Source organism: Bombina bombina, chromosome 12 (assembly GCF_027579735.1).
Source record: "Bombina bombina isolate aBomBom1 chromosome 12, aBomBom1.pri, whole genome shotgun sequence".
Taxonomy (NCBI): domain Eukaryota; kingdom Metazoa; phylum Chordata; class Amphibia; order Anura; family Bombinatoridae; genus Bombina; species Bombina bombina.
Genome location: NC_069510.1, coordinates 120,666,538 through 120,681,670, shown reverse-complemented (window position 1 = coordinate 120,681,670; position 15,133 = coordinate 120,666,538). Strand labels below are relative to the sequence as shown.

General features: G+C 41.5%; 1 protein-coding gene across 1 annotated transcript in view; it reads right to left on the bottom strand.

Annotated features, from left to right (window-relative positions):
• GLE1 (GLE1 RNA export mediator) overlaps nucleotides 1–15,133 on the bottom strand; it is a 241,962-nt gene that overhangs the window by 46,919 nt on the left and 179,910 nt on the right. The window contains exon 13 of the mRNA XM_053695875.1: nucleotides 7,705–7,809. Coding sequence (XP_053551850.1) covers nucleotides 7,705–7,809 — 105 coding nt within the window. The remainder of the gene's footprint in view (nucleotides 1–7,704; nucleotides 7,810–15,133) is intronic.

Sequence of the window (15,133 nt, the reverse complement as noted above, 5' to 3'; positions counted from 1 at the left end):
AACCAAAAAGAAAGAAGTAGCAGTAGCCTTCTGACTCTTCCTTTTCCCAGAATAAACAACAAATAAGGAAGAAGACTGGTGAAAATCCTTAGTTGCCTGCAAATAAAACTTTAAAGCACGAACCACATCTAGATTGTGCAACAAACGTTCTTTATGAGAAGGAGGATTAGGACATAAGGAAGGAACAACAATCTCCTGATTAATATTCCTATCCGAAACCACCTTAGGAGGAAAACCTAAGGCAGTACGCAGAACTACCTTATCAGAATGAAAAATAAGAAAAGGAGAATCCAATTTCTGAAACTCTATGAGCTGAAGAAATAGCAACCAAAAACAAAACTGTCCAGGATAAAATCTTAATATCCAAAGAATGCATAGGCTCAAAGGGAGCATGCTGAAGAACTTCAAGAACCAAACTAAGACTCCATGGAGGAGTAGCAAATTGAATCCTAGGCCTGACTAACTAGAGCCTGACAAAAAGACTTAACATCTGGCACATCTGCCAGACATTTATGTAACAAAATAGATAAATCAGAAATTTGACCCCTCAAGGTACTATCAGATAAACCCTTCTCCAAACGCTCCTGGAGAAAAGACAAAATCCTAGGAATTTTAACTCTATTCCAAGAAAAAACTCTAGATTCAGACCAATACAAATATTTATGCCAAATCTTATAATAAATCTTTCTAGTCACATGCTTACGAGCCTTAATCAGTCTCAATAACTGATTCAGAGAAACCACGTTTAGATAAAAATCAAGCGTTCAAACTCCAAGCAGCCAGCTATAGAGAAATGAGATTTGGATGAAGAAAGGGCCCTGGAAGAAGAATGTCCTTCCTTAACAGAAGTTTCCAAGGTGGAAGAGATGACATCTCCACCAGGTCCGCATACCAAATTCTGCGAGGCCACGCCGGAGCAATGAGAATCACTGATGCCTTCTCCTGTTTGAGCAATGACCCGTGGATGGAGAGCGAACAGAGGAAAAACAGATGCTCTGGCAGTTCCTTGGAACCTACGTCTAGCGTATATCAATACTGCCTGAGGATCTTGAGACCTTGACCCAAACCTCTGAAGCTTGGCATTTTGACAAGATGCCATGAGATCCAGCTCCCCCCACCTGAGACTCAAGCTGGAAACACCTCCGGATGAAGTTCCCACTCCCCCGGATGAAAAGTCTGACGACTTAGAAAATCTGCTTCCCAATTGTCCACCCCTGGAATGTGGATCGCGGACAGACAATAATTATGGGTCTCTGTCCACTGAATAATCCTGGCTACCTCTGTCATGGCCAATGAACTCCGAGTTCCTATCTGATGATTGATGTAAGCTACTGACGTAATATTGTCTGACTGAAACCTGATAAACTGGGCTGAAGCTAACTGAGGCCAGGCCAAAAGAGCATTGAAAATTGCTAGACCAAAGACCCTGAGCCTATAATAAGCCCGACAGCTCCCCAACTCAACAGACTGGCATCCGTGGACACAATCACCCAGGCAGGTCTGCGGAAGCAGGTTCCCTGGGAGAGAAGATCCTGAGACAACCACCACGGAAGAGAATCTCTTGTCTCTTGATCCAGAACAATCTTTGGAGACAGATCTGCATAATCCCTGTTCCATTGTCTGAGCATGCATAGCTGCAGAGGCCTGAGATGGAACTGAGCAAACGGAATGATGTCCATAACTGACACCATCAGACCAATGACCTCCATACACTGAGCCACTGACGGCCGAGGAGAGGCCTGAAGAATAAGACGCAAATTGAAAAATTTTCTGATCTCTGTCAGAAAAATCTTCATTTCTAGAGAATCTAGAATGGTTCCCAAAAATACCACTCTTGTAGCCGGAATCATGGAACTTTTTCCTAAATTCACCTTCTAACTGTGGGAGCGCAGAAAAGACAATATCTCTGTGTGGGAGCTTGCTTGTTGAAAAGATGGCGCCTGAACCAGAATATCTTCCAGATAAGGCGACACTGCAACACCCTGCAACCATAGAACCGCCAATAATGCTCCCAGAACATTTGAAAAAATCCTGGGAGCAGTTGCCAGACCAAATGGAAGAGCCACAAACTGAAAATGTTTGTCTAGAAACACAAATCTCAGAAACTTGTGATGATCATTGTTGATAGGAATTTGCAGATATTCATCCTTTAAATCCACTGTGGTCATGAACTGACCCTCCTGAACTAAAGGAAGAATAGAACGAACAGTTTCCATCTTGAAAGATGAAACTCTGAGAAACTTGTTCACACTCTTGAGATCCAAAATAGGACGGAAGGCACCCTCTTTTTTGGGAACTACGAACAGATTGGAATAAAAACCCAGAACCTGCTCCTGAATAGGAACTGGAACTATCACTCCCATATCGGAAAGGTCCTGGACAAAGAATAAGAACGCCTGTTTATTTCTCTTATCCTGAGGGAGAAAATGCCCCTTACCTCCCGTAATATCGGAAATAATCTCAGCCAAACCTGGACAAAACAAAGTCTTACCCATGTAAGGAATAGACAAAAGCTTAGATTTAGAAGAACCATCCGCAGACCAGGATTTTAACCATAAAGCTCTGTGAGCCAAAACTGCAAAGCTATAATTCTTTGCCCCTAGTTTAATAACTTGAAGAAAAGCAACAGAAATAAAGGAATTAGCCAATTTAAGAGCCTTAATCCTATCCTGAATCTCTTCAAGAGGAGTGTCTGACCGAATAGAATCAGACAATGCATCAAACCAATAAGCTGCCACGCCAGTGACAGTAGCAATACACACAGCATGTTGCCACTGCAACCCCTGGTAAAAATACATCCTTTTTAGTAAAGCTTCAAGCTTCTTATCCATAGGATCTTTGAAGAAACAACTATCCTCAATAGGAATAGTAGTTCTCTTAGCCAAAGTGGAAATAGCTCCCTCCACTTTAGGCACTGTTTGCCAAGAATCTCTAATAGAATCAGCAATAGGAAACATCTTTTTAAAAATTGGAGAAGGGGAAAAAGGAATCCCAGGCTTCTCACACTCCCGCACAATAATCTCTGAAGCATGGTCAGGAACAGGAAATACCTCCACTGCGGAGGGAACATAAAAATATTTATTAAGTTTACTTGATTTCTTAGGAGCCACTACAACCATAGAATCAGAATCATCCGAAGTAGCTAAAACCAAAAACAAACGGAGGTGCTCTAATTTAAATCTGAATGACACAACTTCAGCATCAGAAGAAGAAAATATACTGTCAGAATCTGAAATCTCAACCTCAGACATTAAAGAATCCTCTTCCTCAGACTTCTGAGAAGAGACATTAGAAAAAGTCACCCCTGAAACAGAGGTCTCTAAATTCTTACATTTCCTCTTACGATTCCCCTGCAACATAGGAAAAGCAGATAAAGCTTCAGAAACTGCAGAAGATATACAAGTAGCCATATCTTGCAAAGAAACTCCAGCTGGAGCATGAGAGGATACAGAGGGCAATGCATGTGAGGCAGACAAGGGTAGGGATGCCTGAGTACAAGGCTGAACATGAACAGCATCCTCCCTAGACAATGACGGCTCAGACTCAAAAAGTTTATCTTTATAACGCAATGTTCTCTCAACAGAAAGGAATAGGAGGTTCCACATTAGCCCCCAGAGTACAAATAACATTTTGCAGGGCCTCTTGGTCCATCAAAATAAATCCCAAATTTATAAATTTACTCTCTTGAAAAAAAAGAAGTAAAAAAGACGTTACTATCCCTTAAAGAGATAAAGTAACGTTAATACCACATACTTGAACTTTATAAAAATAACTATGCACAAATGAATAAAGAAATATGGGCACTTCTACACCTCAGCCAGATTGCTGAAGTGCCCACCTGAACCTGCTGATCGAACGGAGGAAAATAGGAACGATCCGGACTGAAAACCGATCTGCAAGAAAAACAGCCACTTGTACACAGCCCAGAGCCGCACTAAAATAAAACTGACACTTCCGGTATAAAAAAAGCACGCAAAAACTACCGCCTAAGCAAGCCCCGCCCACAAAAAACGTCACAAAACACCCGGACACACAACTCTTCCCTGGGGATTTTTTTTAGCCAAAACCACAGACTAGCATATAAAGTAACAAACAATCCTGAGCCACCATTACCCTCTCACTAAAAAAACAGATTAACTGTTTAAGTGCCAATATAAGAATATGAAACATAACATAGCACTTACCAAAAAAGCTTACAAAGTTTAAGAGACACAGTCCTCCTATGGACCTGTGAAAATAGAAAAGACTGTGCAAACTCAAACAAGCTTTCTCACAAGGGCAGCAATAAATCAATTGGAAGGCACAGAGGGGATTATACCCCTCAAGTTCCCAAATGCTTAAAAGCCACCGATGCTCTACTGAAGAGACTGAAGAGACTGAAAAGGAATACAGCTAGACCCTTAGCAAAGATCAGAACATCTTGTCCTGCTTTGAAAATAAACTCTTAAATGCAGAAAATCACACAGACACCTCCTTGCAACTACTACAGGCAAAGAGAATGACTGGGGATTGTGGGTAAGGGGAGTAGTATTTAACAGTTTTTTGCTGTGGTGCTCTTTGCCACCTCCTGCTGGTCAGGAGAGATATTCCCAACAGTAATTAGGATGATCCGTGGACTCACCGTGTAATTAGAAAGAAAGATTGTTTTTAGACCAAGTAGGGCTGGACGTCTAGGAAGATTTGAAGCAACCAGAACTCTGGGCAGAGGAGAAAGCTTCCAGAGTCTTAGGTTGCTAAAAGAAAATAAAAACACCCTGCAGATCTAAGCTTAACCTTACTTTTTATTTATTTTTTAATTTATAACCAATAGTGAAGACAAATAAATGATACACCTCACTGCGCACGGTGAAAAGAAAAATCATGTAGCCAAGCACATAGAAATAGCCTTGTACAAATATAAGACAAGAGTTCTAACATTCAAAGAGTTTGGGACATTGCACCAACAAGGCATGTGTCCATTCCGTTAGGGGTTTCATGATCTTAATAAACCAACAAGTTAAAAATGAGTCATACTAGGTATGGGCTAATCAATATGAATTGTGCATTAGTACCCATGGAAAGAGAAAACAATATAATTTGTATTAACAGTCCCTTGTTATTAATAGTTCACAGAAAAGAGAATAGTAAATATATTGTCCTACCATACGAATCTTACTGTGTTAGTCAGAGGACCTGAAGGCGAAACATCCACATTGTTATTATAAAGCAGGGTGAGTATCATTCATCACCTTAAATACTGTGACATTTAAGCTAGTGTTTTCATCATATCAAAATGTTTGGGTATAGGATATTATCTACAAAATATAATAAAATGAAAATAGAATACTAACCGTGTCTGCAGTTAAGCTCTTAACATTTAAATCTTCTGCAGGACCACCGTAATACCAGTGTTGTCTACGCGTTTCGGTTCCAGAGGACCTTTCTCAAGTCTTGAGAAAGGTCCTCTGAGAACGAAACGCGTAGACACCACTGGTATTATGGCTCAGGTTCTTTTCATTGGTAAGTTTAATACCAATTTCTCCCATTTATAGTAGCAATATTGCACTGTGTCTGTTTATTTCTTATAGGACACCGACGATAATCTACACTTTGAAAAACCTCACTTGAAAGAGAAAAATCTCTAGAGAAAAAACATCTTTAAGGCACTTTTCACTTTAGGATACTACTCATTCTGGGACCACACAACATTTTTTATACAGCATAAGAACAAACACATTTTTCAGTGACAGTTTTACACATTTTTTAGGTGTACACCTGATTTTTTGCTCACGGACACATTTTGTTATTACATTTTTTATATTATATATTTTTTAATTTTTTTATATTTTTCATATATTTTACATTTTTTCACCACTCTACACGGATTTATCCACATTTTATTGGACTCACCATTGGACATAATTGGACATTCACGCCCACATTTGGATTATATTCTTTTGGACTCTCGCTACACCAAGGATGTTTTATTAAGGATGTTTTATAGAGGTTGTTTATATAGGACACAGTACAATTCACTTTATTGAATCCTTTTTGATAAGCTATCTCATCACACATTTTGTTTTATATAGGATACTGCACCACTCAATGTATTTAACTGCATATGTTAAGTTATTTCTAGCATTCACAACTCGATTTTAGCTCATTGAAATGCTACTTACGTCTGTAACTGCTTACCACCAATGAGTTTGGCATAGAGTCTCTTTTTTAGATAGATCATAAGAGCAATTTTATGGTTCCAAACCGATTGTTTTAACTTATTGTTTAATTGTTTTCTATTATTGTGATACATACACACATCTGTTTTTTAGGACTTTGAATTAAATTGTATATTTTTTAAATCCTGCATTTCCGACCCTAGTTCCTTTTTTACTCACGCATCTGTTATACCTACTGGCTCCACCTTTAGCCAATTATCCCCACTGGGAGGTTTTTAGCGCTCCTTCATAGCACATTTTAATTCCTTAATTTGAGATCTGGTTGCGAGGTCTTGCACATTGGGGAGGAGCTTGTGTGGTAGCATTTTTGGCGCTGGTGATATCTTTTATCCAAGATCCTACAAGGAGCAGCTCACTGTAGACCAAGGGATTGGTGGACAAGTGCACATTTCAACTGCGGAGAGCTGTGAATCCACAAGGATCATCTCACTGTAGACCAAGGGATTGGTGGACAAATGCACGTTTCACCTGGGGAGGGCTGTGAGTCCACAAGGATCATCTCACAGTAGCCAGGGGAATGGTGGACAAGTCCACATTTCCCTTGGGAAGGCTGTGGACCCACAGGGAGCATCTTACTGTAGACCAGATAAATTATAGGATCCCTTTTCAAACAATGAGTAGATCTTGCACTTCACTTTCACATCACTCCTCATCAAGGAGGCAAAATAAAATGACTGAGGAACATGTGAAATCAGAGATATTTAAAGCTATGGTGTGTTGCGTTTTTTTGCCTACTCCTAGTGGTCAGGAGGGGAATATTCCCATACATAACTCGTGTACACTCATCAACTGATGAAAGAAAGCAGTCTTAACAGTTACAAACCAGTAAGAAAATGTGCTGGCACTCTCATGCACACACAATAACCCACTCTCAACCCAACACAATCACTATCTCACACGCCTCTCCCGACACGTGTGCTATGGTTTTGAACATGAGAAGTCTCACACACCCACGCTTACTCATTGCCGTGTTACGCACTACAACTCACGTGTGTGATGGTTTAGAACATGAGAAGTCTCACACACCCACGCTTACACATTGCTGCGTTGTTGCGCACTACAACTCACATGTACAATGGTTTCGACAATGGTCGAGAAGTCTCACACACACACACACACACGCTTACTTAGTGCCGTGTTGTTAAGCACTACATGTGCCAAGGAGTTCCCGACCTAATTTTAGGCCAATGGCAGAATCAAATTAAAACGCCCTGAGTGTAACTTCCAGAGCAAAGCAGAAACAGGGTTCATATTCCAGAAAACCCGTTAACAATTTTATATGACTATAAAACTATAATAAAGTTTTTTTTTAGTGCTGTGGAATTATTGCATATGGATTTATCCATTGATCCCAGACAGCACTAAAATATATCTAATATTAAAATCATATATACGGTTACTAAACACACACCAGCACACTTCATTTAAAACATTTAGCAAAGATCATAGATAAAAAACAAAAAATCTGTATTAAGATTAACGTTTTTACCTCTAAAAAGTCGAAGAGAAGAGTTGGAGTGATATCCGACAGCGGCTCAGTATTTAACATGTGTGCTAGCCAGCTCCAACCATGATTGAGGCCATGGGGGTGGGGCTAAAAATAAATAAATAAAGATATTATGTACTCAGGCAAACAGCTGGTAAGAGCTCATTGTATTCAAAGCTGCTGCAGGAACACCATATCAAGTGGGCTGAGCTGGGCTAGGCTATCCTCTCTTACCTGATACATTTCTTTCTTTCCTGGCATGGAAAGTCCAGAAATCCATTCCAATTACTAGTGGAAATTCAACTCCTGGCCAGCAGGAGGAAGCAAAGAACAGCCCAGCAGAGCTGTTAAGTGTCACTCCCATACCCATAATCCCCAGTCATTCGACCGAAGGAAAATGGAAAAAGATGATGACACAAGGGTATAGCGGTGCCTGAGGTTTATACAAAAAAACACAAATTAAGGGCGGGTCGTGGAATCTCCATGCCCAGAAATAAAGAAATTTATCAGGAAAGCATAAATTTTATTTTCTTTCCAATGGTATGGAGAGCCCACAAATCCATTCCAATTACTAGTGGGAACCAATACCCAAGCTAGAGGACACAGAATGGAAGGGAGGGAGAACAAGACAGGCGGGCCTAAACAGAAGGCACCACCGCTTGAAGAACCTTTCTCCCAAAAGAAGCCTCAGCTGAGGCAAAAGTATCAAATCTGTAGAATTTGGAAAAAGTATGCAGTGAGGACCAAGTAGCCGCCTTGCAGATTTGCGCCACAGATGCTTCATTTTTGAAGGCCCAGGAAGAAGAGACCGCCCTAGTGGAATGAGCCGTAATTCACTCACAAGGCTGTAGTCCAGCTGTTCTCATAAGCTGAACAGGTAAGACTTCTAAACTAGAGAGAAAGTAGTAGAAGTGGCCTTCAGACCCTTACGCTTACCAGAGAAAAGAACGAATAGGGCAGTAAATTGCCAAAAATCCTTAGTTGCTTGAAGATAAAATTTTAGAGCATGCACAACGTCCAGGTTATGCAACAGAAGCTCCATCTGAGAAGGATTTGAACAAAAAGGAAGGAACAACAATTTCCCGATTCCTGATTGATATTGTGATCCTATACTACCTTGGGAAGAAATCCCAACTTAGTACGAAGGACCAACTTATTCGCATGAAAAATAAGATAGGGGAAAATCACATTGCAGAGCCGAAAGCTTGGAAACTCTGCAAGCAGAAGAAATAGCAAGGAGAAACAAAACTTTCCAAGATAACTTAATATCAACTGCATGCATAGAGCTTGCTGCAAAACTTTAAGAACAAGGTTAAGACTTCATGGAGGAGCAACAGGTTTAAACACAGGCCTGATTCTGATCAAGGCCTGAACAAAAGATTGAAGATCTGGCAAATCTGCCAGACGTTTGAGTAAAAGGATAGACAAAGCAGAAATCTGACCCTTCAGAGTACTGGGTGACAAACCTTTCTCCAGGCCCTCCTGATGAAAAAAAAAAGACAAAATGCGAGAGATTCTCACCCCGACTCCAAGAAAAACCCTTCAATTTGCACCAATAATGGTATTTACGAAATACCTTATGGTAAATTTTGCAAGTAACAGGTTTACAAGCCTGAAGCATGGTATCAATGACCTTCTCAGAAAACCCACAACTAGCCAAGACTAGGCGTTCAATCTCCAAGCAGTCAGCTTCAGGGAATCTAGATTTGGGTGGAGGAAGGGACCCAGAAGTAGAAGGTCCTTCCTCAAAAACAACCTCCAAGGGGGAAGAGATGACATCTTCCCCAGATCCACTAACCAGATTCTGCGAGGTCAGGCAGGAGCTATTAGAATCACTGATGCCCTCTCCTGTTTGATACGAGCAATTATTCGAGGAAGAAAAGCAAACAGAGGAAACAGGTAGCCAGATAGAAGTCCCGGGGGACTGTCAGAGCGTCGATCAGAGCTGATGGAGGGTCTCTTGATCTTGACCTATACATTGGAAGCTTGGCGTTTAAATGAGATGCCATCAGATCCAATTCTGGAACCCCCCATCTGATGGTTGTTATTGTGAATATTTCCGGATGTAGAACCCACTCCCCGGGATGAAAGGTCTGCCTGCTCAGAAAATACGCTTCCCAGTTGTCCACCCCTGGGATGTGGATTGCAGAAAGGAGACAATTGTGAGACTCCGCCCACTGGAGAATGCGAGTCGCCTCCTTCATAGCCAAGTAACTCTGAGTTCCTCCCTGGTGGTTGATGTAAGCCACCAAGGTGATGTCCTATTGAAATCTGATAAACCGGACCAAACTTAGTTGAGGCCAAGCTTTAAGAGCATTTAAGATTGCTCAAAACTCTAGGATGTTTATTGAGAGAGAAGACTCCTCTCAAGTTCAAAGACCCTGAGCCTTTAAATAACCCCAAACTGCTCCCCAGCCCGACAGGCTGGCGTCTGTGGTCACAATCACCCAGGATGGTCTCAGGAAGCATGTTCCCTGAGATAGATGGTTCTGAGAGATCCACTAGGATAGAGAGTCTCTCACTAGAGAGTCTAGAGATATCCTCTGAGAGAGGTCTGAGTGAACTCCATTCCAGTGACTGAGCATACATAACTGTAGAGGTCTCAGATGGAAACGAGCAAAAGGAATAATGTCCATGGAAGCAAACAGACCAATTACTTCCATACACTGAGCCACTGTAGGTCAATTGGAGGCCTGAAGAGAAAGACATGAAGCAAAAATTTTGGATTTCCTGACATCAGTCAAGAAAATCTTCATGGACATAGAGTCTATGAGCGTCCTCAAAAAACATACCTTGGTGTCTGGCACCAGAGAACTCTTTTTCAGATTTACCTTCCACCCGTGGGTACAAAGAATAAACAGGGGATCTATGTGAGATTTTGCCAACTGAAAAGATGGCACCTAAAACAAGATGTTGTCTAGGTATGGTGCCACCACAATCCCTTGAGATCTGAACACTGCTAAAAAAGGGCCCCTAGAACCATTGTAAATATCCGGAGGAGCTGTGGCAAGACCAAAGGGAAGGGCCACAAACTGGAAGTGTTTGTCTAGAAATGCAAACCACAGGAATTGGTGATAATCCCTGTGAATAGAAACATGAAGATACGCATCCATCAGGTCTATGGTAGTCATAAACTGACCCTCCTAAACCAAGGGAAGAATGGAACGTATTGTTTCCATTTTGAAGGAAGGAACCTTGAGAAATTTGTTGACACTTTAGGGCCAATATGGGTTGGAAAGTTCCCTCCTTTTTGGGAACTACAAAATGGATTGAATAGAATTTTTGACCCTGTTCGGCTACAGGAACTGGGACAATCACTCCCAGAGAAGATAGGTCCTTTACGCAGTTTAAGAAGGCCTCTCTCTCCATCTGGTTTGCAGATAACCTTGAAAGGATAAATATGCCCCTTGGTGGGCAAGACTTGAACCCCTTGAAGTCCTTAATTGCTTCGGCTTGGAAGAAGAAGAGGAAGATTTGAATTCTTAGGTCTAGCTTTCTTGTCTTAGGGTAGGAAAGATCCCTTTCCAACCGTAAATTTCAGAAATGATCTCGGCCAGACCGGGACCAAATAAAGTCTTGCTCTTAAAGGGTAAAGACAGAAGTTTGGATTTGGATGCTACATCTGCCGACCAAGATTTTAACCAGAGTGCTCTGCGAGCTAGAACTGCAAGGCTAGGAATTTTGGCTCCCAGCCTAACATTTTGCATACTGGCATCACATATAAAAGTATTAGCCAGCTTTAGAGCCTTGATCTGATCTTGGATCTCCTCTATAGAAGTCTCTTCTGAAATTAGGTCAGACAAGGAGTCGCACCAATAAGATGCCGCACCCACAACCATAGAAATACTTGCCACTGGTTGCCATTGTAAACCCTGAAGAATGTACATCTTTCTTAATTAAGCTTCCAGTTTTTTATCCATAGGGCCCTTGAAAGAAGAGCTATCCTCGAGAGGAATGGTAGTTCTTTTGGCTAGAGTAGATATAGCGCCCTCTACCTTAGGTACGGTGTTCCATGGGTCACAAACAGAATCAGCAACTGGAAACATTTTCTTGAAAACAGAGGATGGGAAAAAGGGAATCCCCGGCTTCTCCCATTCCTGAGCTATAGTATCCGATATACAATCTGAACTGGAAAAAGAAGGTTTGACATCAAACACTATGTTAAGCTTATTACACTTCTTAGGAGTCTCAGCAACAGTAGAGTCTGAGTCCTCCAAGGTAGCTAGGACCTCCTTCAAGAGCAATCGGAGGTGCTCCATCTTAAATGTAAAATTAACCTCTTCTGGATCTGCTGTACTAGCCACTGCAGTCTCAGAGTCCGATATCTCTCCCTCAGAAGAAACTGAGGAATGGTCTTCAGATAACAGAGAGAATGACTAACGCAGACTTAGCGGAGTCAGAACTCTTAGTATAAGATATGTTCTTAGATTTCCGCTTCCTCTTACCAGCCATAGGGAAGGCTGATAGGGCCGCAGAAACTGCAGAAGTTATTTGCGCAGCAAAATCTCATGGTAAATATACACCCCCAGGAGCTTGATGAGAGGAACCGCAGGGCACTGCATGTGAAAATGCTAAAGTTTGGGACATTTGAGGAGAAAGTTGAGGCATGGTACGAACAACATTATCCTGAGAGACATATGGCTCAGAAGAGGTATCTTTGCCACTAGACAATAATGTCTTGTTTAAGCATGTGGAACAAAATTGCACAGGAGGAATAATCTGAGCCTCAATTGATTATTCATATGCATTATCCCAAATAATGAAACTGACTGTCTGAAATAAGGAATATTGATCATCCTGAATCATGGCAAATATAAGTTTAAAGACATATATTTAGAACTTTATATATAAAGTGCCCAACCATAGCTTAGAGTATCACAAAAAATAAGACTTACTTACCCCAGGACACTCATCTACATATAGTAGATAGCCAAACCAGTACCGAAACGAGAATCAGTAGAGGTAATGGTATATAAGAGTATATCGTCGATCTGAAAAGGGAGGTAAGAGATGAATCTCTACGACCGATAACAGAGAACCTATGAAATAGATCCCGTAGAAGGAGACCATTGAATTCAAATAGGCAATACTCTCTTCACATCCCTCTGACATTCACTGCACTCTGAGAGGAAACCCGGGCTCCAGCCTGCTGCGAAGCGCATATCAACGTAGAATCTAGCAAACTTACTTCACCACCTCCACGGGAGGCAAAGTTTGTAAAACTGAATTGTGGGTGTGGTGAGGGGTGTATTTATAGGCATTTTGAGGTTTGGGAAACTTTGCCCCTCCTGGTAGGAATGTATATCCCATACGTCACTAGCTCATGGACTCTTGCTAATTACATGAAAGAAAGTAAATTTATGCTTGCCTGATAAATTAATTTCTTTTACGATATGACGAGTCCACGGATTTCATCCTTACTTGTGGGATATTAACCTCCTGCTAACAGGAAGTGGCAAAGAGCACCACAGCAGAGCTGTATATATAGCCCCTCCCATCCCCTCCACCCTCAGTCATTCCGCCGAAGGTATAGGAAGAGAAAAGGAAAGGCTAAAAGGTGCAGAGGTGACTGAAGTTTACAAAAAATAAAGAAAAATCGTCTTAAAAAGAACAGGGTGGGCCGTGGACTCATATCGTAAAATAAATTAATTTATCAGGTAAGCATAAATTTACTTTTCTTTTACAAAGATATGACGAGTCCACGGATTTCATCCTTACTTGTGGGAAACCAATACCAAAGCAACAGGACATGGATGAAAGGGAGGGACAAGACAGGAACCAAAACAGAAGGCACCACTGCTTGAAGAACCTTTCTCCCAAAAATAGCCTCAGAAGAAGCAAAAGTATCAAATTTGGAAAATTTGGAAAAAGTGTGAAGGGGACGACCAAGTCGCAGCCTTACAAATCTGTTCAACAGATGCATCGTTTTTAAAAGCCCATGTGGAAGCCACAGCCCTAGTAGAATGAGCCGTAATTATTTCAGGAGGCTGCTGTCCAGCAGTCTCATATGCCAGTCGGATGATACTTCTCAGCCAAAAAGAAAGAGAGGTAGCCGTAGCTTTCTGATCACTACGCTTTCCAGAATAAACAATGAATAAAGAAGATGATTGACGGAAATACTTAGTTGCCTGTAAGTAAAACTTTAAGGCACGGACCACATCCAAATTATGCAACATACGCTCCTTCTTAGAAGAAGGATTAGGACACAAGGAAGGAACAACAATTTCCTGATTAATATTCTTATTTGAAACAACCTTAGGAAGAAATCCAGGTTTGGTACGCAACACCACCTTATCAGAATGAAAAATTAGATAAGGAGAATCACACTGTAGCGCTGAAAGCTCAGAAACTCTTTGTGCAGAAGAAATAGCAACTAAAAACAGAACTTTCCAAGATAACAATTTGATATCCATGGAATGCATGGGTTCAAACGGAACCCCTTGAAGAACTCGAAGAACTAAATTCAAACTCCAAGGAGGAGTAATGGGTCTAAATACAGGCTTAATTCTAAATAGAGCCTGACAAAAAGACTGAACATCTGGCACATTTGCCAAACATTTGTGAAACAGAATTGACAAAGCTGAAATTTGTCCCTTTAAGGAACTCGCTGATAACCCTTTCTCCAATCCTTCTTGGAGAAAAGACAGAATCCCAGGAATCCTAACTTTACTCCATGAGTAGCCCTTGGATTCACACCAATAAAGATATTTACGCCATATCTTATGATAGATTTTTCTAGTGACAGGCTTTCTAGCCTGTATCAAAGTACTGATGACCGAATCAGAGAATCCTTGCTTCAATAAAAATCAAGCGTTCAATCTCCACGCAGTCAGCTGCAGAGAAATTAGATTTGGATGTTGGAAAGGACCTTGAATGAGAAGGTCCTGTCTCAATGGAAGTTTCCACGGTGGCAGAGAGGACATGTCCACTAGATCCGCATACCAAGTCCTGCGTGGTCACGGAGGCGCTATCAGGATCACTGAAGCTCTCTCCTGTTTGATTCGAGCAATCACGCGTGGGAGGAGAGAAATTGGGGGAAACACATAAGCTAGGCTGAACAACCAAGGCACTGCCAAGGCAACTATCAGTTCGGCCTGAGGATCCCTTGACCGGGATACGTATCTTGGAAGCTTGGCATTCTGTCAAGATGCCATCAGATCAAATTCCGGTCTGCCCGATCCGAGAATCAATGAGGCAAATACCTCCGGATGAAGTTCCCACTCCCCCGGATGAAAAGTCTGTTGACTTAGAAAATCCGCTTCCCAGTTCTCTACTCCTGGGATGTAGATCGCTGACAGATGACAAGAGTGGGCCTCCGCCCAACGGATTATCTTGGATACTTCTATCATCGCTAAGGAACTCCTTGTTCCCCCCTGATGATTGATATATGCCACAGTTGTGATGTTGTCCGACTGGAATCTGATGAATTTGG